This window comes from Acomys minous (genome assembly GCF_964271855.1).
Source record: "Acomys minous genome assembly, chromosome: 13".
Taxonomy (NCBI): Eukaryota; Metazoa; Chordata; class Mammalia; order Rodentia; family Muridae; genus Acomys; species Acomys minous.
The window spans coordinates 18,491,941-18,516,387 of record NC_140495.1 but is presented as its reverse complement, the minus strand read 5'-3'; the positions used below and the strand labels follow the sequence as shown (position 1 = coordinate 18,516,387).

The window sequence follows — 24,447 nt, the reverse complement described above, 5'->3', positions numbered from 1 at the left end:
ATTAGAAGTATCAGAGGTCATGCAGGGGCCCTGTACTCTCTGCCTCAGCATGGAACAAAGGTTACGAATTCTCTGTCGATGCTTCACATCTTAGAAAGGCTTTGGAAAAAGTCCTCTCTGCTTTCCAGTAACATAACCCACCACAGGAGTACATGGAAATATAAAAGGAAATCGTATCCTCCAATTCTTAAAATTACATGAAGTAGAAAAAAAGAAAGCCCAACACCTTTGAGCTATAAATAACCTTGGGGTGAAATTCAAGGCTTTTCTTTGATCCACAATCTCAAAACTAAATCCCGTTATTTACAGCCGTCTCCTTGTCTGGTTGAGTGTGTAAACCACCCTACAGCTCAAAAGGAAGAAAAAGAGAAAACAGAAATTCCATTTCACAACAAAATGCTCACCCTGACTCACTCAGGGAAGAAGCCAAGGTTTCTGTTGTAGGGCACTGAATCTCTGCCTGCTTTTCCCCTTCATCATCTGCCACCCTTAAAAATGCTGTCAACTGCATGGGGGGGGGGGAAGAGTTCACATCCCTTCCCTCTTGTTCCCTGGCTCCCTTCCAGCCTTTGACTTGTCATACTGATGGGTGAGATGCCTTTCATACTGGCATAGGACACAGAGCGGATGCCTCCCCTTATGTTATCAAACGGACCCAGCGAGCGAAGCCACTGAGAACTGAAGCCTGCTTTCAGCTTGGGAAGATTGGTGCCTTCGAGTTCAGTGGCCTGGCTTTAGAAAACCTAAACCATGGCGGTAGAACCCAGCAACCCAGAATCCATGAAAAAAAGAGTTGGGAGGAGGTGAGTGACATGCGGGGGTTGGGGTGGGGGTGGGGGTGGGGGGGAGGGAAGAAAGAAGGGGACTCCGGCTGGTGGGCAACTTGCTGTGGGGGGGGGTTTATTAGCTGGTTCTAAAGCCTTGTTTGTACAATCGAGCTGCTGATTTCATATGGGAGGTGGGAGCCCTGCAAAGAGACTCTTTGAATTTACCTTCAGTGTCATGCCTTGAGATATATTAAAAAAAAAAAATCCTGGCATAAAGCTGCACATGTGTTCTTCAGACTGGCTTGCGGGCAAACTGTTTGTTTCTAATTAGGGAGCCAAAGCCTGCTGCCGGCAGTCACAAGTTTTGGTGTTGTGTTGTGTTTGCATGCCTGTGCTTTTGGCGTGGGGGAGGGGATGGCTGCACTAAGGTGTGCTCTACTGGTTTTGACTTTGTAACTTCTCCATGGTTTGTGGTTAGCTGCCAGGCACTTTCAGAGCCTGCTTCAAGTAATTCTCGGTAACTAACTGAGTCGTGGTCTGGTTATCCCAACCACCTATGCCAGGTTTGTGGTAGACATGATAAAACTTACTTGGGAAAGGCTATTATAAAAAATTAAATGGTCTGATAAGAAGATCTGCCTAGCAGATGACTGGAAATAGCATATGGTTAGCGCATCATAACTGCCTTTCTCTTGCCAATAAAATAAGAGGTTTGTGTTAAATGGTCTATAAGGCATTGAAAACATTTTGTTTAAGTTTAGTAAGTGTGTGTTGGCTGCCTGCTAAGTGGAGACACTCTCCTAGGCTTTGTGGTTCCAATCATGACCAAGTTAACAAAACAGAGATCCTTTCCTCCATTGAATTTCAGTGTTAGTGTTCACAGCCAACATGTGAGAAAAATAAATAAGGCATTCATCTTCTTTATTTTGTCTTTGCAAAGTCAGCCCAATGCAAACTTCAGCTCTAGGCTTAGATGCTACTGGATAAAGGCTAGGATGACTTGACAAACATACTGCTGACTTTACTTTCCCAGAATCCTCCCTTCTTTTACTAGTACGAAACCCTGAGTATTCCTGGGAGGTCAGTCCTTTCAGCTGTATAGTATGTGGGGCTCAGATGAAGCCCCAGTCTGTTTGCAGTAGTACTGTGAACATAATTCCTGCTCCAAACTGAGGCACCTGTCCTTTATTGTAACCTCACAAGCCAAGGCCTCAGTGATTGTTAGCTTGTGCGTAATCACACGACCCAAGTGTTTTCACTCCAGGCAAACCATGGACTTGTGCGTAAGCTCCATGGTGTCGCCAGATTCTCTCACGGTTATTTTTCTAGGCTTGCAGTTAATGTGCCATCTCAGAATAGCCTGTGAGGTGACTCGGGGAAGGAAAGTGTTGATATTCTGGAAGCTGTTTCTTCTCAGAGATCTTCTCATTTGATTTCCAGAACTACCAATGAGGCCCCTTAGCCTTATCCTGTCATTTCCCCCTCTCTAGCAGTTATACAAAGCTTGCAAGCAAACCCTCCCCTTGAAGAGAGATCCTGTTGGGTAGTACTTCACCCAGCAGCGAGGGAGACCCCTTTTTCCCTTGCCCTGTGTGCTTGCTCATCTCTTCTAACCTTTATGCCACCATGTTCCCCACCCCTGACCCCCGCTCCCCAGGTATTGAGAGAGCCTTTTATTCATTTTACTTAATGGAGTCTAAAGTTTAATTTGATTCTGATTATGGGAATATGAGGGGAGGTTTTGGTTGTTTAGTTTACCTACTTCTACAGAGACAAATGGAAACAGAGCCTGGCGTGACTCTTCATTGTCATTTGCCTGAATTTGAATAAATCTGTAACAGAAAAGTCATCATTTCCAAACTGCCTCACAAGGGATAGAGATGTCGCTTAGTGGCACAGCAAAGGAGCACAGTGAACCAACCCACTTCTTGTGCAAATGCTTCATAGTGTGTTCATAGCATTTTATTATATGTGACAATGGTTACCCCCTAAATAAGACCTATTGTTTTAGTTTGGGATTATTGAGACAATGTCTCTAACCCAAGCTGGCTTCAAAACCCCTGTGTAGTTGAGAGGAATTTTGATCTCCTGGACCTTCTGCCTCCACCTCCCAAATGCTGTGTTACAGTAATGCAACACCATGTCTGTCTTTGTACAATGTTGAGGCTTGAATAAAGAACCCCGTGCACGTTAGGCCAGCCCTCTACCAACTGAGATACAACCCCAGCCATAAAGTATATTTTAAAACGTACATTCTATAAGCATTTCTTTATTTATCAGGTGTTTGTATCCAGGAAAACGCTCTAAGATGAAGAGAAGAATAGCCATTTAGTCTGTGTTTATTGACATGTGGATACCAAAATAAGTGCTCACTGTCACCCCCAATTTTAGTGACAGTTGAGCCGTTCAAGAAGTTTCCTAGAATGTATGCAAAAAGTATAGCTCCTATTCTCGTCCCTGTGCTCCTATGATTTCACTGCCTTATCACGGAATAAGGAAAAATTAATCACATGTCTCCCAGGAGCTGGTGGGAGTTGCAAAGCTGAGTAGGGAATCAGGGTTGAGGGCGCGGCAGGACCATGGAGAGCGCCAGGGCCGAGCCCAGGGCGGGGCGTCGCTGAGTTCCCGGAACCCCTCAGGGGGCGCTCGAGAGGAGGTTTAGGAACTAGTATCTTGCCGGGCTGCTGGGCGCAAGGGTTTCGTCAGAAGGTGGAAATCTCAGTGAGAAGCTGCCATCTCCCAGCTCTCACCCCTCCCTCCCTCCCTTCCTCCTTTCCTTCCTTCCTCACTCCTTTGCTCCCTCCCTCCTTCCCCAGTTCCTTCCTCTTTATACTCTGCGAGTTCCTGAGCCCAGCAGCGCCTTTCACGCTGTTCACCCTCTCCCCCAGCCCCCACCCCCAAGAATGGAGTCGAGGTTTCCAGAGCGACCAAACTCCCCTCCCGGCATCTTTATCCTCCTTGGCTTTTGCTAAACTGGCCCTAGAGGACCAAAGAGGTGGGAGGGAAGCCTGACCCACCTAAGACCTCTTTACAACTACAGCACCCAGGACCTCGACTCCAAAGGCGGATTTTGCATCCCGGGGGCGGGACAGACCTGTCCCGGGCTGATTTCTCTCTTTCTAGTCTCCGAGGCTGGCACACCCAGGTGAGTAGATGCCAACTCCGAGCCCTGTATTCTTGCAAACTCGTCAGGGCTGCTGCGTAGCTAGACCAACTTTTGAGAAGCTCTGGGTTTTCGCCCAGCCTAGCTTGTTTGTCACTGCTGTTGTTCTGAACAGCGGCAGGAGGGCAGGAGCGGCAGTCCTTAAAGGCAACCCAGCCCCCCCCTCCGCCAAAACCGCCCCCTCAACCCCCCAAACTTTCAGCCAATATACCTGCTTTCTCACATAACTCCACTTGCTCAGGTGGAATGGGGAGAGAAGCCCTAGGCGGGACCACAGGGATGAGGTTGTGGAAGTCCTGTTGGCTTGGGGGAGGGTTATTATTGTTTTAGAAATGGCAAGGGGGATGGGACCAGATTCTGGGCTAGAGTTGCGGCTTCCCATTGACAGCGAGAAAGGTGTGGGACATCAGTAGTGTTAGCCAGTGGCTTGGCGCCCTGCTTGTTTGGACCTACTACTATTTAACCGCGTCCGTCCGTGACTCTCAGGCTTACAACTAACTCATGGGCTTGCTGGTGTCTTTATTTGGTTCAGCCTCTTTCTGTTTGTTAAATAAAATAGCAAATAGCGGTAAAGAGGAACTAGAAACACTGGAAGGAGGTTCTGACTAGAGCTATCAAAATTCAGTGGTATCACAGACAACCAAGGTTTGCTAGACCTGAACCCAAGGGTGTCAGAAAGTGACCCACATCAAGTTGAGCTGAACAGCAATGGGTAGGAGTGGGCAGAATCCAAGAGATATTCTTAGGAATATGAACTCCTTTTCCCTCTTGGTGTAAGTGGGCTTCAGAGCTCCTAGCCTCATTTTGCCTTTCAGATCCTATTGGGGGGAGGCTTGCAGGATGCTAAGGGAGCTACAGAGTTGAGGTAAGGGTAGGGGGTTAGGGAGGATTATGCGTGGAGAGTCAGTGAGGTGGAGGTAGGAAATTAGAGCAGGGACATGGGATGGAAGAGGGGACAGAGCCCTGGGAAAGTTTAGAAGAGGTACCCACCTCTCTCCAGGCCCCAATGCTGTGGATCCACCAGTTCCTAGAATGTTCATGCCTCTGGAACGGACACGCCTCAGGGTTTGACACTGCATCTTTGAAACTCTGCAGATTAGGCCAAGTGTCTCACCTTAGTGCTGCTTTGCAGGGATTTTCCAATCATCACTGCACTGGCTTCTCTTGGCTCACTTGGTTTTTCTGTTTCCTGAACAGCTTTGAGCTGTTAACAGAGTACTTAAGTGCTCTCAACTGGTGAGCCATCTCTCTAGCCCCTACTTAAGTGTCCTTATACCCAGACTAAAACTAGTCTTTATTTAGACAACGCCCCCCAAACTACCCTAGGTCCAAACAGAGCCTTCCTTACTTTTACTCTCTGCTTGACCCTTCATAGTCTCGATTCTTAGGGGGCATTCGTGGCTTTTGCTTTATATCAAAGCAATTTAAGCCCCGCCCCTTCAAACTTTCTTTACAAGGTTGGTGTTTTTGCATCTATGGCATTGCTCTGTAGTTCACAGTGACAGGTTAAACTTCTTAGCCACAGTTGTTGTCTAAAAGCCAGAGGCAGAGACCACTTTAATTGTTGTCTTTTTTAAGTTTAGGAAGGCCACATTTCTTAGCAGAAGATAAGTCAGGACTTGCGGGGGAGGGGGGCTTCTTTATAATTAGATAACTTTTAATGCTGCCCTTTTCCTCCCTGAGCTGCCCCTGGGTCGAACTCATTGGATTTGCCTGTTTAGTATGAAAGAGGGGCTGCCAAGGGCCGCCTAGAAGATCTGGGCTCCGAGTCAAGTTGGTCAAAGCTCCTTCTAAAACAGAGAGATAGGTAAAAATAGAGAGGGGGGCTGGGAAATCCAGTTAGGACACCTGTGTGTGTTAGGCCAAAGTTTTCACATTCTCTTTTGATGGAAAGACTCTGACAGCTTCAAAATCAAACCACGTCAGAAGTAGGTGATTCCCCCTGAGCATTATATAAAAAGATCTGTCGGTCCGTAGTGGGAATGGATGCTGAAGCCTGCCCAGTTGCCAATGGCTGCATGATCAAAGCTGCTTATGATGAACCCCAAATGCCACTCATCTGATCCTATGTAAGAACCTCCATTGCCACCAAATCCATGCCTTTCCTGAGCAGTCAGCCTGGTGTTTACTCTTCTGGTAGTCTTATAGTCTTGGGCACAGATAGCTTCTTAGCTCATGAGACAGCAACCTCACTAGAACTTCTAAATGTTTACTTTGCTGGTCTTAGATTCTCAAGTTCCTTCTTAATTGTAAAAAAAAAAAAAAGGGAGAGAAAAGGAAACAACTTCCTGTTTCCCTCCAGGTGTGGCCATGTGAACATTATCAGCTCTATCTTAAGGGGACCCTGCTTTTTACAGGTTCTGGATTACAAAGTTCCTTGTTGCAAAGGATTATTTCTTCATCTGCAATGTGGAATTTTGATGAAAAGTACCATTGTAGTTAATGGAAACAAAGATGGTATCTGTTCCTAGAGTTGTGTGTTTGTGTTTGTGTGTGTGTTTGTGTGTGTGTGTGTGTGTGTGTGTGTGTGTGTGTGTGTGTGTGTGTGTGAGAGAGAGAGAGAGAGAGAGAGAGAGAGAGAGAGAGAGAGAATTCTTTAGTCCATTATTATGAGTGAAAAACCTTGAGCTTAACTGATAAGTGATAATTACAAGAGGAAACTGGGTCAGTGATGCAATCTTTCTTCACATCTGTATTAGAATCCATCTTTTGGGATGAAGCTGAGTGTGTTTATAAGCTTTGTACCCTGACTTCCCTTGGTGCCTAGAAGGTTAGGACCACCTTTACTCACACAGAAAAAAGGCTCACACATGCTTGGAATGCTTTGCATTCAGAATGAGGCTGATCAGTACACTCTGAGGATATCCACCTGGTTGGTGGGGTGGGAGTTTTGGGATAAATTGTGTGCTGGTTCCTTGCAGTTTTTTTTTTTAGAAAAATAAAAATGTGATCAGATTTGCATTTCATGGATCTTGAAGAGGACGAGGGAAGTAAATTTGTTCTTTTTATTTGATCTTTCCATTCCTGTCATGTTAATATTTTAAAACAAAACAAACAAACCCCTTTGGATCCATGGCAGTAACCCAAGTCACATTTCCTTGGCAACGGTAGTGGTACACTGGAGTTATGAAATAGCAAGACAGAAATTTCTAAATGCATTCGAAATAAAATGCCACCTGGTTTAGGACCATCCTCTGGTGCATTAAACTTGACCTCCCAGCAGTCAGTAAGAGCTGCTCTCTCCAGATCAAAGACAGATGGTTAAGATTGGTCTTTACTTCTTACTCTTTTTAGGATCTAAGAATCATATCTTGTTGTTGTTGTTGTTGTTATTGTTGTGGGAGGAGGCATGTCATGAAACCAATCTTGTTGGGTATTTCAAATCCATTCTCCGGGTTGAGTATGTAGAGGTTGGTGTTAAGTTTAAGACTAAACATGGTAATGCTGACACGGGCGCTCAGCCTTTTCTGTGCTAGCCATCTCATTTCTACGGGGCTTCTGTTTGTTCTACGAATTAATACACTATAACATATAACATACTTTGTATGCAGTATACCACATAAATATTTTCCTGAGTCAGTAAATCCCAACAACTCCTTTATCTGTCTACTGTGATCTTTGCAGGCCTCCGAAGGACCTGCTGGCTGCTAGGTCAGCACATGGTGGAAGGCGCTGGGGTGGATCTTGAAAAAGAAAAAGGAGGTAGTAGATCATAGTATGCCTTTTCCCAGTGGTGTGGTTTTTTACTGTGCTCAGGGAGGGCAGAGGTCATTTAAGAATCTCCTTGGTGGGGTTCCTGTCCGGACACAAAGAACAACTCAGCACTGTGGATCTATGACTCTCCAAACTGGGTGAGCTCGAGGATGAGTAACTACTAACTCTGTTTAATTGGACAGATGTGGACAGGAAAACTCGGGGAACTGAGTTCAAGGCCAGGAGACTCATCCAGCGACCTTCTTGGTTATTCCTCTCATAAAGAGACTCCCAGTTCCATGCAGGCCATTACATAGGTGGTGCCCAGGGATGACGCCATGTGTTCTGACCATCTCTGTGGAGTACGAGCCGGAGATGATTTGGGGGGGAGGTGGTTTCCACCTCCATTGTGGAGTGTGGAGAAACAGGCTTGGGAATGTATTACATTTTCTCTTGGAGACACTGCAATATTTACCAAGCGGATGTGATTAAATTTGTACAAAGTCCCCTTGTCTGCAGCCATCTCTGTTAGTGTGTGCATGCGTTGTGAGGAACAGCCCGTGCACGGACTTGGACTTCTATTTTAAATGTCACACAGTCAATAAAGTAAACAAAGAGATTTCCTAAGTGTTCACGGTCCTAGGAATCCATGGGGTGGGGGAGGGAGGAGGAGTGTGGAGAATTCTTAGTTCTGCTTTAAATTAAAGGTCTATTTAAAATGAACACACTTCCTCAAATGTTGCTCTCATAAATCTGGTTAAGAACACAATATATCTAACTTCATTTTTTTTTTTTTTAAAGAAAACCAGGGATTTTTTTTCCTCTTGGAAATATCAGGGGGAAATACAGCATTTCAATTTCTCTGGCTTAAAGTGTCTAACTTAAGGACCTTCCATTCTCAAAGATCTAGCCCTTTGTGGGCCAGTTTATCGAACCTTGCAGGAGAAGCGAGGCAGAAGCTGCCTGGCAGGGAGGAGCTCTGCTCCAGCCCCCAGGGTTGCCTAGCCCACACAGGGCTACAGAGGGTTAGCATTAGAGTGGACGGTCACTAGAGGGCGCCGGAGCACCGGCAGAGCCCACCTCCAGGGGCCCATGAGCCTGGCTTCTAGGTTCAGGGTGAAGAAGCTTCAGAAGTGAGGCATGGCCTTGTCCTTCTGCCCCTTTGTCCCTCCAGTCCAGACTGCCCTCGGTCTGTCTGCTCACTTGCTCAGTAACAGGGAGCCACAGGCTCTGTTTCAAAAGCCATGGGTTAGGACGCTGAGGAAAGGCGCAAAGCCAAGTTTTGAAAGTCACCAGGCTGGAGAAACATTGAAATCCAGAGAGGAACAGGAAGGGATGGACATGTGATCTGGGGCGAGAGAGAGAAAGAGAGCCATGGCTTTGTCTCTAGAAACTTGGAAGGGGTTCTTTACAGAACCCTCTACTATTCGGTGCTTTCATCTCCCTGTGTGTCAAGGAAGTAGGTCAGTGGAGGGGTAATTCAGAGAGATAGGTTGAGTCTCACCCAGCAGGCACTTTAATATCTTTATCTATCATGTCTCTATTTATCATATCTATCTGTCTGTCTATCTATCTATCTATCTATCTATCTATCTATCTATCTATCTATCTTTCTATCTATCTATCTTTCTATCTATCACCTATCATCCATCCATTGTCTATCAATAGTTTGTTTGTTTTTTTTTTTTTTTGAGACAGTGTCTTACTATGTAGCCCAGGCTATCCTCAAACTCTTCGTTCTTCTACATCAGTCACCTAAGAGCTGGGATCATACGTGTGCGCCACTGTGCTCAGCTATCCTTCTGTACCAAAATGTGCATGTCTGCATATGTATACACACGCGCACACGCGTCTTTAACAGCGTTAATATTCATAGATCTAATCAAGTTGTATTGCTGCCCTGTATATACTTGTTTCATCAATACCATAATAAAATAAATGCTTAAGTAATTGACTTAATGCATTTTTATGGAAAACGATTTAGAAGGAAATCCAATAGAACTGTAACAGCCACCCACCCGGCATCCTAATCACTAAATGGCTTGTCGGAAACAATAAATCCAAATATGATTTCCGTTTTTAAAATATTTAAAGGTTAGGGCTGGAGAAGAGATGGCTCAGTGGGTAAGAGTGCAGGCTAATCTTCTGGAGGACCCCAGGTTGACTCCTAGTACTCGTGTGTGTCTGTAACTCCAGTCCCAGGGTATCAGATGCCCCGTTTTAGCACCTTCAGCTACCAGGTATGCGTGTGGTGCACAAACACACATGCAGGCGTAACACCTATAAATGTAAAATAATTCTTTTTCAATATTGAAAGAGTTTGTTTTTAAATGCAGTTGTCATTAAAATAAAAAAAAAATAGTAAGACCAGCAGAATGCAGAAACAATATATCATTGTCATTATAATGACTTTGTTGTCCAACACAGGATGCCGGACAGTTCCTTTCATGTCTTTGTTTCCTTTTGTGCTGGTAACTCTGAGGCAAAAGTTGAGATACAAAATGGAAAAATCCCATAGACTTACACCTGACATTGCGCCACTGTAAAACTGGGCACATGCACCTCTGACCACATGGGTTAGTGCTGTCTAGCTTTTAGACTCAGCAACAAACAAACAAACAAACAAACAAAAAACAAAACAAAACAAAACCCCAAAAACAAAAACAAAAAAACAAACAGAAAACAAGGCCAGACTCCTTTCCCATGGTGTCTGCTCAGTTCCGAGATGCTGATTGTGTGTCATAAGAGTAGATTTGGCGGCAGCTGTTAACATTGACCACAGCTCCTGGCCTCATTTGGGTCTTGCTATTAATTCTTCTGTATGATCCTGCGGATTGAACATAGGAGCTCATACATGCTAGGCAGGTTCTTGCCACCACGCTGTAAGCCGACTCCTGCTTCTGTTTCTTTTCGCTTTGTGACGGGGTCTCACTAAATTCCACAATCTGGCCTTAAACTTGTAATCCTCCTGCTTCAGACTCCCAAGTAGGTGGGATTTGAGACCTGACCAACCAGGCTGGGTCTGGCCTGGGCTGATTTAATTTTAAAGATATAGGAAGATATTTTCTATGGACTCAAGTAAGATGAAATCTGGAAAACCCCATGAAGTTAAGAATATTTTTTATTACAGGAATTACAGTATAAGAATTACAATAATCTGGTGGCACTCAGAGGAAGGACAGCAGGTTACCAAGAAGAGACTTGATACCCTATGAGCATATACAGGGGGAGGTAATCCCCCTCAGGAACAGTCATAGGGGAGGGGAATAAGGGGAAAATGGGAGGGAGGGAAGAATGGGAGGATACAAGGGATGGGATAGCCAGAGAAAAAATATTAAAAAAAAAAAAAAAAAAAGAATGCCCCTTGTTCTTAGTCACTGTTCTATTGCTGTGAGGAGACACCATGACCAATGCAACTTTTTTGTTTTGTTTTGTTTTTTGTTTTTTGTTTTGGTTTTTCCAGACAGGGTCTCTCTGTGTAGCCTTGGCTGTCCTGGACTAGCTTGGCAGACCAGGCTGGCCTTGAACTCACAGAGATCTGCCTGCCTCTGCCTCCCGAGTGCTGGGATTAAAGGCGTGTGCCACCACCGCCCAACCAACCAATGCAACTTTTATAAGGAAAACAATTTAGTCAGGGCCTTGCTTACTGTTTCAGAGGCTTAGTCCCTTATTATCATGGCTCATCTCATGGAGGTACACAGGCAGGCATGGTTGAGAGACAAGTGAACCAGCTGGTGCCCAGGTTACAGCAGAGGGAGGCTATTAACCCTGGTCCTGCACTCTCTGAATGAGGGTAGGGCCTTCAGTCTTGTTCAGAGGCGAAACAAAAAAATGTCAGCCATTTGACACTTCCTTCAAAACCATGGTGGAATTTTGTGCTTATAGAGCACTCTGGATTTTTTCTCTCTTGTTTCCTCTTGTTTAGAACATATGCCAAGAAGTCACTGTATTGTGATATGGTTTGATAAGGACAGATAAGTATTTGTGGAAGTTTAGGATAATAAAGGATCAGATTTTGACATTAGCAGACTTAGCTTTTACCCTGGATCAACTACTCGGTAGGCGTGTGGATTTGACTGAATTGCATAACCTCCTTATGCCTTATTCTTTAATTTATTAAAAAAAAAGTTAATAGACTGAAAGTAATACAGAAGAGAAGTGGGCCCATACTCAGGATGTGCTAAGTGTTGCTTTTCTCTGACTTCTCTACTTTTGACTTCTGTTAAGGTGATATAGTATTTAAAAAAAAAAAAAACTGGTTTTAGGAGACAGGATTTGTAGCCTTGGCTGTCCTAGACTCATTTTGTAGAGCAGGCTAGCCACAAAATCACAGAGATCCACCTACCTTTGCCTCGTGAGTGCTGGGATTACAGGTGTGCGCCATTGTGTCTGGCTGATACAGTATTTTTCGTGTGCATGTGTGTCCATGTATGGATGGGTGTGTCCATGTTTCTCTTTTTCTGTCTTTGTCTCTCTGTTTCTCTGTCTCTGTCTGCCCGTCTCTCTCTCTCTCTCTCTCTCTCTCTCTCTCTCTCTCTCTCTCTCTCTCTCTCTGTGTGTGTGTGTGTGTGTGTGTGTGTGTGTGTTTGGAGTCCAGATGTCAATGTTGGGTGTCCTTATCAATCACTCTCCACCTTATTTTTGCAACAGTCTCTCACCAACCCTGGACCTCACTTATTTGGTTAGACTGTCTGGCAAGCATCAGGGAATCTCTTGGATCTGATTTTCCAGTCCTGGATTTGTAGACGCTTGCCTCTGTGCCTCGCTTTCTTTCTTCTTTCTTTTTTTCCTTCCTTCCTTCTTTCCTTCCTTCCTTCTTTCCTTCCTTCCTCCCTTCTTCCTAACTAATACTGTACCTTCTAGGTAATGCACTCCACCACTGAGATACACCCAAGTTCCCTTTTCCTTTTCTCTTACCTATGGCACCATTACATTATAATGGGGCTATTGCATGGATGTGCCCACTCCCAGGGCACATAGCAAGTCCTCCCAGGTGGTAACTATATATTGAAGCTCTTTTCATATACAAACCTTCATGCTTATATGGAAGCCATTTTATCAACTGAGGCATCTCCTCAGTCCCAAAATAATAGTCTCTAAAAAGCAATTTTATTACCAGTCACTCACAATTATCTTGCCTAAAAGAGGAACTTAATCCGAATATATAAATATAAATATATATGAAGTTAGTAAAAGCGATGTTGTATGGATTACTTATGCTTAGTCCTACTTTACAAATAATTCTTTCAATTTCCAGTGCAGTTGAGGAGGAAAAGAAACCGAATTTGAGGGGCTGAGGAGATGGCTCAGTGTTTGAGATTGTTATGGCTGTTGTTGAAGACCTGGGTTCGGTTCCCAGCATGCACCTTAGGTGGCTCCCAGCCTCCTGTCCTTTCCTCTGGCATCCTTGTGTAGCTCCATGCAAATGGTACACACTAGCTCATGCAGGTACACACACATACACATATGTTGGATGCTCTCTCTCTCCTTCCTTCCTTCCTTCCTTCCTTCCTTCCTTCCTTCCTTCTTTCCATGGGTCTAGGGATCTTCCTTCCTCATTCCGCGGTTCTAAGACTTCAAAGCAACACTCTGTACCTTCTAGGCAAAGCAATAGATACTGAGATACACTCAAGTTCTCTAGTCCTTTTCTCTAACCACATTGCTTTGTAATGTGGATATGTGTGGATATATACTCCCAGGGCACATAAGTTATTACATATATATGTGTATATATAATATACATATGTATAGGTGAGTGAGTGTGTGTGTGTGTGTGTGTGTGTGTGTGTGTGTGTGTGTGTGTGTGTGTGTGTGTATTCAGAGGGCCTAAAGCCATTTGACACAAAGTGCAGCCCCTCCTTGGTATCCTTGGGCCATTTGTTCTATGACCCTCATGGATGTTGATATTTGTGGATGACATCATCTTTGGATTCTCACCCCCCCTTTATAATGATGCATTACCTGAGTACATCCCCCGCCTACATCCTTCTATATGCTTTAATTATCTCTAGTTACTTACAATACCTAATAAAATGTAATTCTTTCATAAATAGTCTATGCTGCTTAAGGAATGATGAGCAGCTGACTCATATTGTGCGCTGCTCTTTAAACACCTTTGGTCAGGCTATCGTAAGTTTAGTTCACAGGGGTGGAGGGAAGGTCTCCTGTCCTCCAGCTATCACTTGTGTATGCACATTGCTTTAGCAAGTACACTGTGTGCAGGCCACACATATGGTCACTTGGGATCTATTCTGCACCCGTGTGATTTGTCTAAATCACTCTCATAACCAGCAGTGGTGGCGAAACCAGGCAGTGGTGGCATGCACCTTTAATCCTGGCACTTTGGAGGCAGAACCATACGGATCTCTGAGGCCAGAGTGAGTTCCAGGATGGCCAGGACTACACAGAGAAACCCCATCTTGAGAAACCAAAAGACTACAAAATTAAAAACAAAACAGAACAAAACCCATGCCACAGTTGTTTGCTCTAAATTACATGAAATAAACAGAAGTGTGAAGTTCTGTGTGTCAGCCTCTATATCTATGTGTGTAAGTACATTAGCTATCGGGCTTGAAGGACAGGGAAAAATTTTAAAGGCTGATTTTCATCCTCATAAATGTTCGGCTCTTGTCTCTGTGCTGGTTAGTTTTTTATCAACTTGAAACGAGGCAGGGTCATCTGGGAAGAGGAAACCTTAATTGAAAAAAAAAATGCCTCCATCATGAAATAAATCATTTTAAAGGAAGTATTAAATGTTACTATCATAAAACGCTCTTCTCAAGCTGTGACTCTCACACTTGAGCATGAGCAGGCGTCTTCTAGAGGGCTGCCTGAAACAGCGATGGGCTACCCACCCTGGATTTCTGATTTAGATTTCTGCTTCCCAGCTGATGCATAACGCCTGCTTTAGAGAGCACACTTTGAGAGCTGGGGCCTTAAATATTTACCTAATATGAACCCATTATGTGTTTTCTCTCCTGGGTTTCACTTGAGAAGAACATTAGTGGTTTGGGGGTTTGTTGTTGTTGTTGTTGTTGTTGCTGTTGTCATTGTTTATGTTTTTTGGTCTGGCATTTGCTGAGTGCCTATGGCATTTACTGTGTACCAAGTACCTTCCAGGGTACTGTGCACACATTATCCTAGTCATTCTAGAGCCATGCTGCTCAGAAGTCCGGGATTATTTATCAAGTCTCATGCAATGTGCTGTGCAAGGCTCTAGGGGACATGGACTGGATGAAAGGGACATTGTCCTTCCCTTACAGTTGCTCTACTTCACCAGGGAAGACATGTAGAGACAGATAAGCACAGGGCGATTGCTCTTCTCTGCACAAAATGGAAGATCAGAGATACTGAATAACTTGCCTGTGTTGACATACTGAACACTGGATAAGAGAGACGAAGGCAAACGCCCTTTTCCTTAAAAAAAAAAAAAAGTGCAGTCCTCTTGATAAAACCAGGCTGCTCAAACTTTTGAGTTTTGGGGCTCCTTTCTACTCTTAAAGTTAGCAAAGACCTCAACAAAGTTTTGCTCATGTGTGTTGCTGTATTAATATTTGCTGTATTATAGTTAAAGACACTTGCCCTTTGGGGGGATTTGCTGTATTAAATTCTGCTTCAAATCATAACATCTTTCCTAGACTTGGAGTCCTTTTTTTTTTTTTTTTGATGATTTTTGGAACCACTACAAATGAGAAATTTCTCACTTTCCTTCAAACTTTGTTTTTAAGCACAGTGCTCAGTTTTTTAAATTTTATTTTATTAATTTATTCATATTACATCTCAATGGTTATCCTCTCCCTTGTATCCTTCCATTCCTCCCTCCCTCCTGTTTTCCCCTTACTCCCCTCCCCTGTGACTGTGACTGAGGGGCACTTCCTCCCCCTGTATATGCTCATAGGGTACAGCGCTCAGTTTTAAACCTCTGCTTGCCTGCATTCTCTAGTGATGATTCCTAAGCAAAAGGCTGACCTGCTTTAGGACTGCGCTTTGAATGACTGAAGTGTTTGTTTCTTTGTATAAAGGGAAGGTAAGAGTTAAAGTGCTGATCACAGGCCAAACGGAGATATGGCTTTGCCATCCATTGAAAAGGTAACAACCCGTGCAAGTTTTGTGACATGCATTGCATTCGTGTCCCCCAGCGTACATGCCACTGGAAGGGAAGGCCAGGGAGCTGTCTGAGGGATCATTTCTGCTGTTTCAGTACACTGAGAGAAATAGATGAGCGGCAGGCCTTAAGGGCACTGGAGGCTTTTCTGCCTTGCTGCCAACTGATTTGTGTTTAATTGTGGGTTAACGGCTGAAAGGCTGCACATCCCCATCATTTGAATTCCTTATCGGATGGCAATGAGGGATTCTAGTAGATACTTTCCTTTGACGTGTAATGGTCCGTGGTTGTTGAGCCGAGCCGATGTTCTTGCCTGACTCTGAATGCTCTATGGTGTCATTAAGTGCTAGCGGAGCTGACACAATTCATTGTGGCTCTCAATAGATGATCAATGAACTCAGATCTCCTATCTTTATAGAGACAAATGAACGAACGGGGATTCCATCTCAGGATTGTGTGATCCTTCAATGCAACGGCTCCTTGGATGAGAACTCAGGGAAAAGGGAAAGTAGCAGTCATCTGACTGTGATCTTTCTGACACCAAACATCTGGATTGCTGGCTCCTGGGGGCAGCTCTTAAAATGTTTATCCAGATGTTTTGTGTCACAGGCGCCATCCATCACCCAAAGAAACAAGCCCACAAAGGGTGACACTCTGTGGCTATTTGTCATTTTTAATGGGAGCTGAAATTCACCAGCTGACCCCAGGCTGTTCGGATGCTTTGGCACGGGCACCTGTGGGTCCAGGAAGCACATTTCTAGAGAGAAATGCTTGCAGGAATGTCCAAGCACAAGCGATCGTGCTGGCAAGTCACACTTCCTTGTCATGTCACATCAATCAGGAGTCTAAGATCTGTCCCACGAGGGCTACCTCCTTAGAACTCTTTTAGCCGAGTCCCTCACGCTGCTGTAAGGTATCAGCTGCTTGCTCAGAATTCTAAACGTCCTGACTCAGTAGACTCAGGTGAAGAGTATACCCCTCACTTGAAACGATGAGCCCTTTTAGGTTTGCCTGTGAGAACCCTCTTTCTCCTGCAGGTACAAGCAGGGGAGACAGCTGAGTCCTGCCCTTTCTATCCACTCCTGCACGGTTAGATAGGCATCCTTACCCTGTATGCCTCCTCTGTTTGGGGGAAGCCCAGAAAAGAACTTGGAGCCTTCAGCAGGAAGGACTGGGAGTCGTTCTCTGCGGAGATGGGACAGTGAGAGAGAACTTGCACAGCGCTGCGTAATAACACGAAGACACCATTGTCCTTAAGCTGGGAGGACCAGAATGCCCAGGAACGCTCAATGCTTGCTTGCTTAGAAGGCGGCGGCATCTTTACCTCTCGGCCTGGATGCCCAGGCTACAATCTCATCATTGCTTCCCACTCCTTGCCTGAGCTTCAAATGAATCCCAACTGTTGGCCACGATACAGTCTCTCTAAATGTTCTGTTCTGTATCTAAGAGAAGTTTGAGGCAAATTAAGACTTGAGTAAGGCAACAGGAGATCTGCTGTCCCCAGAAGTCATTGTCAAATGCCATCTATTAAAACATGGGTCAGCAAACTGTGGCCTGTGATCGAATGGAATTATTTTTTTGTAGAGCTTCATTTTATTTTTGCAAATCAAGTTTCATAAGAACATTGCCATACCCACTCTTGGATATAGCTTCCTTCACCTGCCAATGGCAGGGCTGAAAGGCTCCCATACACACGGACCTACTTGCAACGACTACACTCTAGATTTCTATAGGAAGCCCTGTACTTGGGGGTGTCTCAATTTGGTCATCCCAAGACAGGAGATACACATACTTTTCAGGAGAACATTATTCTGAAATATAGATGATGGGCCAAATAGCTAAGCGCCCAAACTTGGTTGCAATACATTGTGTGTTTCTTGCATATAGTAGGTGCTTGTGGCTTGGGTGACTCTCTGATTCTAGATTAATGATAATGCATGTTTTATTCTCCCACTTATAAGATCAAAGTATCTTATTTACTCTCTAATGGGATTTTGTGCATGCCTATTCTGCATAATAGTGAGAGAGGAGACAAATAAACAGGAACACCCTTGGTGCCTCTGTGACCTTAGCTACCCACACAAAAGCTACAGTCTCTTGAGTCACCATCAGTCCATTTCACCCTAGCATCAATTTGAATTATTCTGTGTATGAATTATTATATGGGCACAAAAGCCATGAGCGTCTGCTTTTACTGGGTCTCACCAAGGCAATTTGGCAATTGTCACCATCCTGCCTGATGTTTGTTCTGAGCTTATCTATAGCAATGGGGCTTATGCATGTACCCAGCAGTTCTCTGGGTTAACAGTCCCCTGTAATTACATACTCAGAGTGCTTGAAGGTCCCTTCACTCATGTGTCAAAATCACAGGTGGAAATAATATTCTCTATAGTTTCTGAAAGTTACAGGGAGAATGACCGTTACAGATTCATTCTTTGTCAGGAGGCACGCGGGACAACAGTGATAGTTGGGATAGCCTGTAATGTGCTCTGTCCTCCAGAGGAACATGAGACTTGACATCCTGGGAGACAGCCTGGTGTTCTGTAGCGAACTCAGGGTGGCTGACTCCTAATTCAAAGATTATGCCGTACCCGCCTTCAGGAGTTCCCACTGCCCTCCTCTCCTGAGGAGACAGCCGGGGCTCCCATCTGCTCAGCTCTAGAGATTTGACCATGGAGTTATCATTTATTAATTCAGACATTTGGGAGGCAGACACACTGGCTCAGCTGAGAGGGGAGCAGAGCCTTGGCCTCTGCATCACACACTACAAGGCTGCAGGGTTTTCCTGGTAGGCACTCCAACCTCGGGAGCACTGGGTGCAGACAGAGCGACTCAGTCTGCCTCCTGTTTGTGGTAAGTGACTCATGCCCTGTTGTGGGATGGGTGGCTGAGACCAGGCCGACTGTGAGGAGCCCTAGGCTGAGGGAGAGAGCCTGCTCTTAGGCATTTGGCTTGTTGTGTGGGACCCTTGCCACCTTTTCCCATTTGGGAGAAAAAAAATGTAGAGGGATGCATTTTGACTCTCGGATCCTGAAGTTCCAACTTGCAACTGACTTAGAGAGCTGTGGTGGTGGTGGGAGTGAGGTTAACGGCTCCAAATTCAAATGGCCTTTTCCAAATATGCTAGAAACCGCCAGGGACAGACAGACAGACATACAAGGCAGACAGTCAGGCACAAGGCATGCTGCTTGAATAGGTCTTTCCAGGTGAGAGGCAGCTTTTGTTTAGCCTTTTAGTATCTGAGAATTCTTGATCTTATTAGAACTTCTAAACACTATCAGTGACGATGACACTGGAGGCATAGAGGTGGCTTTTTGGTCCAGGATGAAAAGCATAAGGGCCAGTCCAGCGATGGCATTGTGCCAAGGCATTTTCACGATGGCAAAATTTCCTCAAGCCCGAGTTTCCCATAGCTGCCTCTATCATGTCATTTTTACAAGGTACGGAGAGAAGACCCAAAAGTATCTGATTGTAAACCTTGTCTTATTCATATGCATGCCCTAATAATGGACCCCCTCATTGAATTTATTTTTTGGGTAGATTTATATCCGAGGCAGATATAAAATTATTTTGAAACACAATCTGGGAAGCTTATCCGAGGGCTTTATGACCTACACAAGATTTTACTTTAAATATCATTACTTTAAGTTTCTTGCCTCACATGGCTATGTGAACACATCTGTTACTCACCGTGAAGGGCTGTAAAGTTTTTCGCTCGTGCTCAGGCTTAAAGCCTTAGGTGGGGGAAGGTGGCTGTGATTTTGTAAGAGCCAGGATCATTCTTGTAGCTTGGAAATGAAGATGCTTACATTTGAGCTCACGGCTGCCGACCTTGTTTGTCAGTGTTGATCTTAGCATCATAATAAACCCCAGAGCCCTCCTTCCATTCTTCATTTCACAGAGCAGCGTACAGAAAGAAAGGTAATAGAGGGAAATCTTTTCAAGATAAGACACGATTCATAAAGGAAGACAGCCCTGCCATATGTGAGCAGTGATTAACGGGAGTCTGCAAGCTACTTCTTAAAAATAAAGTGATAAGGCAGATTTTTCCATTATTTCGGGTGTCGGTGCTTGCTTGCTCAAGTGCATCGTCCCGGTTTTTCTCAGCTTCATTTTACTCTGTAACAATTGAATCAGTCAGTCTTCATGTAGCCAGCGGTGCTACTGGGGCTTAAATATTTCAGAGACCCCTGGTTATTCTTCAGTTTTAAGAACCAGGGCAATGAGGTGGTTGATACATGAAAACCACAATCTCCTCTGCATCTGTTGGGATGCTTGTAAGTGGGAATGTTTGCCAGGCTGGTCCACCTGGCAATGGTTCCCTTAATTCAGAGAGCCCTGAAGGTGCAGGGAGCAGCTTAAGGAAAACTCTCAACAGACATGGCTATGGCTGTAGGGCTGCTGAGGTAGGCAGCCAGATAGGCAGGCTGTTTCTGAGATGAAGAGGGGTAGATTTTTAAAATTGAGCTGTTATTTTAACAAAAGCAGTTTAATCCTAGAAAGTGCTTTAAAAGCCAAGCCAAACAATAACAACAACACTGTTGTGTTTGGCAAAGTAAACATGCACTGTTTTCTTCACTTGGTTGAGAAGTCTTCGGCAACTTATCTTACTTCTGTAGAGGGTTACAGTGGGGACATTCAGGCTTTGTTTATGTCAGAAGCCCCTTGGAAAAAGTGCTCAAAACTAGACACACATATTTGTACTCCCAAGGCTACAGCCAGTTTCGGGGGTCACACATCTGCCTAAAATAGACACAATCTACTTTTCTCTTCAAAAACCTCTTTTTTCTCATCAGTAAGTGTGTGCTCCATGAAAACCGTCTTTAAAAAAAAACTGCACCAGCATACCTTATGTTATGGCACTTGTTAGAGAAAAAAAAAGAGAGGAGGGACAGTAGAGCTGAGGACCCTGTGGGGAGCCTGAGCTGATTTGTTTTAGATCAATACAAAGAACTGTACCTTTGTAAGTTTTGAGCACCCACCTGTCTTTACTGGGCATTCTTGTTTCCAGTCACTGGGTCCTCATGGGTAGGAAGTGGAGGGATGTCACAGTCTGAGGGACTTGGCAAGGAGGGAGCCATGGATTCGTGCCAATGAATATCCTCAAAGGCCCTTGCCCTGCCCGCCCCAGGCAGCCTCTGAGCCTGGATTTCCGAGGGCTGCCCAGGAAGCCAGTGGACTGAGGAGGTCATGTGATTCCTTGGGACTAATAAGGGGAGAGGACCTCCCGTCAGAGCTCCGTGGAGGGCCAGTAGCGCCCTCGCTTTTGCCCACACATCCTTCAGTGCTCTGTACCCTGGGCCACGAACACAGCTTCCTAGGGCTGACTCCCGAAGCTCTGTGACTCCGTCCTCATAGAAGACAGTCTAGCATTGAAAGTGATTTACACGCGACCTTCTGTAGGTGCACCAACAAGGTTGGAACTAGGTGTTGGGCACCCTGCAAGGCACCAAGAGCTCTTTGGGAAACAGAGAAAGAACGAGAATAAAAATGGAAGACCCAGAAGCACAAGGGTAAGCCTTTCCTGCATGTTTTTTTTTTCACATTTCCCCACCCTCTCTCCTGTTTCTTTCCACTCCTTTTTCTATCTTTGCCTTCACTTTTTTCTTCCTCCCATCCTTCTATCTCTTGCCTCCTTCCTGTTCATCATCTATTTTAACCTCCTCTCTTTTCTTTCCTTCCATCCCCTTTTACCTCCTTCCTTCAATTCATGCATTAACAGCTCAACCTCTTTGGTTACCGAGGGGACACTTTTGCCCCGAGTTAACCTCCAGCTCCTCTTTTCCTGGTTTGTCTTCCGTAACTACACAGCTGGCCGGTGTATATTGACTGTCTAGCACGTGCCACTACCTTAGAAATGAAGGCTGAAACAGTGATGGGCTCTTCAAATATTGAGATTAAACTCAGGAATGTTGGCACCGATATGCGCAAAGCTAAATCATTACGGTTACGTCATCTTGCAAAACCGTACCCAGACACGGTGCGAGATGGCTTGAGCATCTTGCTAGATGAGTTTCAAGAATGGAACCATTGTGTTTCCCCATGGGGGTATGTGAATTTAAGGAAGCCTTTTAGACGATGAATGTAAACTCAATTACAATGTGTTGTTATTAACGTTCAGAGAAGAGACAAAACCCCAGACCTGGAAGGGAATGGATGTAGATTACAAACTCCATGTTTTTGACCTTTACTTTTGACACCCCTGCTCATCATGGGAAAATACTGTCCTTCCTCAGGCTCCTTTGGCTGGCTAACCTTCCTTCACTCCTGGCCATGGCCGCAGATATAGCTTTATGCAATTTCTCTTGAGCTGGTAACAGGCTCAAAGGATTAGCCAGCCCATCCCGGACTCCAGTTGGTCAGTGGGTTTGTTTATTTACAGTGTGCTCAGAAAACTCACTCCTATAGGAGGTAAAGCTAAAGGGAAAGCAGTAATACAGTCCTAGCTTGGAGGTAGAAATTCTATCCCATAATTTCTGTCAGATCTTCAGATAGGCAACATTCTCAAGGCTGAAATTCCAACGGCTAAAGACTCCAGGGAGCCTGGAAGTCAAGATTTGAGCCAGAAATATGAACTTGGCTAGTCCGTGCCTAGCATGTCATTGAATTTTTTTCAATGCTAAGACTCGAACCCAAGACCTCTCGCATGGCCGATGAGTACAGTGCCGCTGAACTAGATCCTTCGCCTCTTGTTTCCTTTTTCTTACAGCACTTTGGAACTGAAAAGCTGAGACTGCCTCATCTTTTGCACTGCCCAATTCTGTAGGTCAGCAAAGGCCTGCAGTTTTACATGCTTGCTGACATGTACATTTAATCTCCATTTGTGGTTTTTATAGTGGATGCGTAACTGAAACTAATGCAAGTTATATGGATTTCCAACACCCCTAACCCACGCAAAGCTGTCTTTACTGTTACTGTACCAGCTGTAAGTGAGGTGAGCGAATCTGATGATGAGACAGCATGCTGTACAAATACGCATCTGGGTCACCAGAGTGTTGTCACATACCTGAGAGCCCAAGGAAGCACTGTGGGAAAGTCGGATTGAGACCGCCAGATATAATTGTCAAATATGTTTTTGCTTGGCATGAAATGAACATATAATACAAAGAGAGGGCGCTGGAGTGCAAATTGCCTGTTATAGTGAAGACAGACCACTAAGTAAACATGCATCAAAAGCAAGCACCCTGGGCAACACCCTGTGCTGATGAGAGCTGGCTTTAGCTAGCTCTGTGTCTGCATCTTTTTCTGTGGAAGTGCTTATGTGAATCTAGCTGAGAGGTTGCATTATGAACGTTGACGATTCTAAGTCTATTCCCTCCTAGGCTGGCATTTCTCCGTGAATGTTCCGCATGACACTCAGGTGGCTTAGCCTTACTGTTAGCTTTGCTTGGGAGACAGAGGGTAGTTGAGGCTCCTCTGCTCATGACCTTTGGATTTTTGCCCTGAAGTAAAGAAAAATAATCCCCTTATCAAACATTTGCTGGCTGCTTAGAATATAAATGTGCTCACCGCTGCATCTCCATTGATTATTGAGAAGTTCACACCACATCACATGTGATACGTATGCCGCTGTGAGCGTGTGTGTCTGCAGGGCTAGCAAGGATGCTTATTAGGAACTGTGTGGTTCTGAGAGTCTATTTGGGCGTTGTGTGCCTTGCTTTCTCAGGTGAGAGCTGGTTGAATGGGTGGCCATGTAGAGGAAGGAAGGGGCCTGGGGTCCTTGGTGGGGAATGTGACCTGTCACATGTTAGGATGGGGTCATTAAAGGCTATTTGAAGAACATGCTCCCCACCTCCCCCATGTCATAAAGGAAAGAAACAGAAGCCCAGTGAAGGGAGATTTTTTTTGGTTAAAGCGATATGACAGAATAAAGGTAAGTTAGATTGATGACGTCAAGGCTAGCCTGGGCTACAGATGGAGACCCAGCACAACAGAATAAACAAACAACAGTAGGAAGAGTTTAACCAGGATCCAAGAATGGATTCTTTGGTGTCCTGAAATAAATAAATTAATCCTTTGTCCTCAATTTTAAAGATGTATTATACAATGAACGAAGTGATAAATAAATTTGTTCACCAGAGTAAATTGACTTTTGTTCCCAACTTGACTAAAAGGGAGGTAACAGACATTTCTAGAATATCTTTAAGCTATTGGATTTTTTTAAAGATACAAAGATTTTAATAAGATACATATGTGATCAGCTTAAAAATATTCCTGATTAAATAATGTCAGACTTATTACATATTATGTTATTATAACCTACATAATAACTTTAGAGGTGTGGTGCAGTAAGAAAAGCAAGCCTAAATAGCTGACCCACAACTATCAAATGACTATTTTGTGAATGACAGAAACCAAGAACATAATACAGTAAAAGTCATATGATATGGGAATGCAGTCAAAATTATAGTTAAATTAGATTTTCTATCCCAGGCCAGTGTTAAAAAAAAAAAATCAACAAATTAGTTTAAGAAAAGAAAAGAAAAAAAGAAAGAAAGAAAGGAAGGAAGAAAGAAAAGTAGCCCAGTGAACACAGCCATAGCTCAAGCCCCAATTTACTTGCTTTGGTGCTGGGGAGCAAAGTGGGGGCCTTGAGGGTTCTGGGAAAGGTCTCCACCCCTGAGCTACCCCTGCACCTCACCCCTGCACCTCACCCAGGCTTCATAGGCCTCTGCCTGCTCCTTGTCAGCTCCCCATAGCTCTTACCAGGAAGTTCAGCA

The 24,447-nt window shown here is 44.5% G+C and overlaps 1 protein-coding gene across 4 annotated transcripts in view; it reads left to right on the top strand.

Annotated features, from left to right (window-relative positions):
* Positions 1-582: 582 nt before the first annotated feature.
* CPNE4 (copine 4) overlaps positions 583-24,447 on the top strand; it is a 448,796-nt gene continuing 424,931 nt past the window's right edge. Inside the window, exons 1-2 of one of the 4 annotated variants that reach the window (XM_084754392.1) lie at positions 18,359-18,580; positions 21,131-21,240. In XM_084754392.1, the coding sequence (XP_084610518.1) occupies positions 21,218-21,240 (23 nt within the window). In that variant the 5' untranslated portion in view covers positions 18,359-18,580; positions 21,131-21,217. Of the gene's footprint in view, positions 804-3,443; positions 3,913-18,358; positions 18,581-21,014; positions 21,241-24,447 lie in introns of those variants that run through there. The other 3 variants (XM_084754390.1, XM_084754394.1, XM_084754391.1) reach the window with 3 other exon arrangements.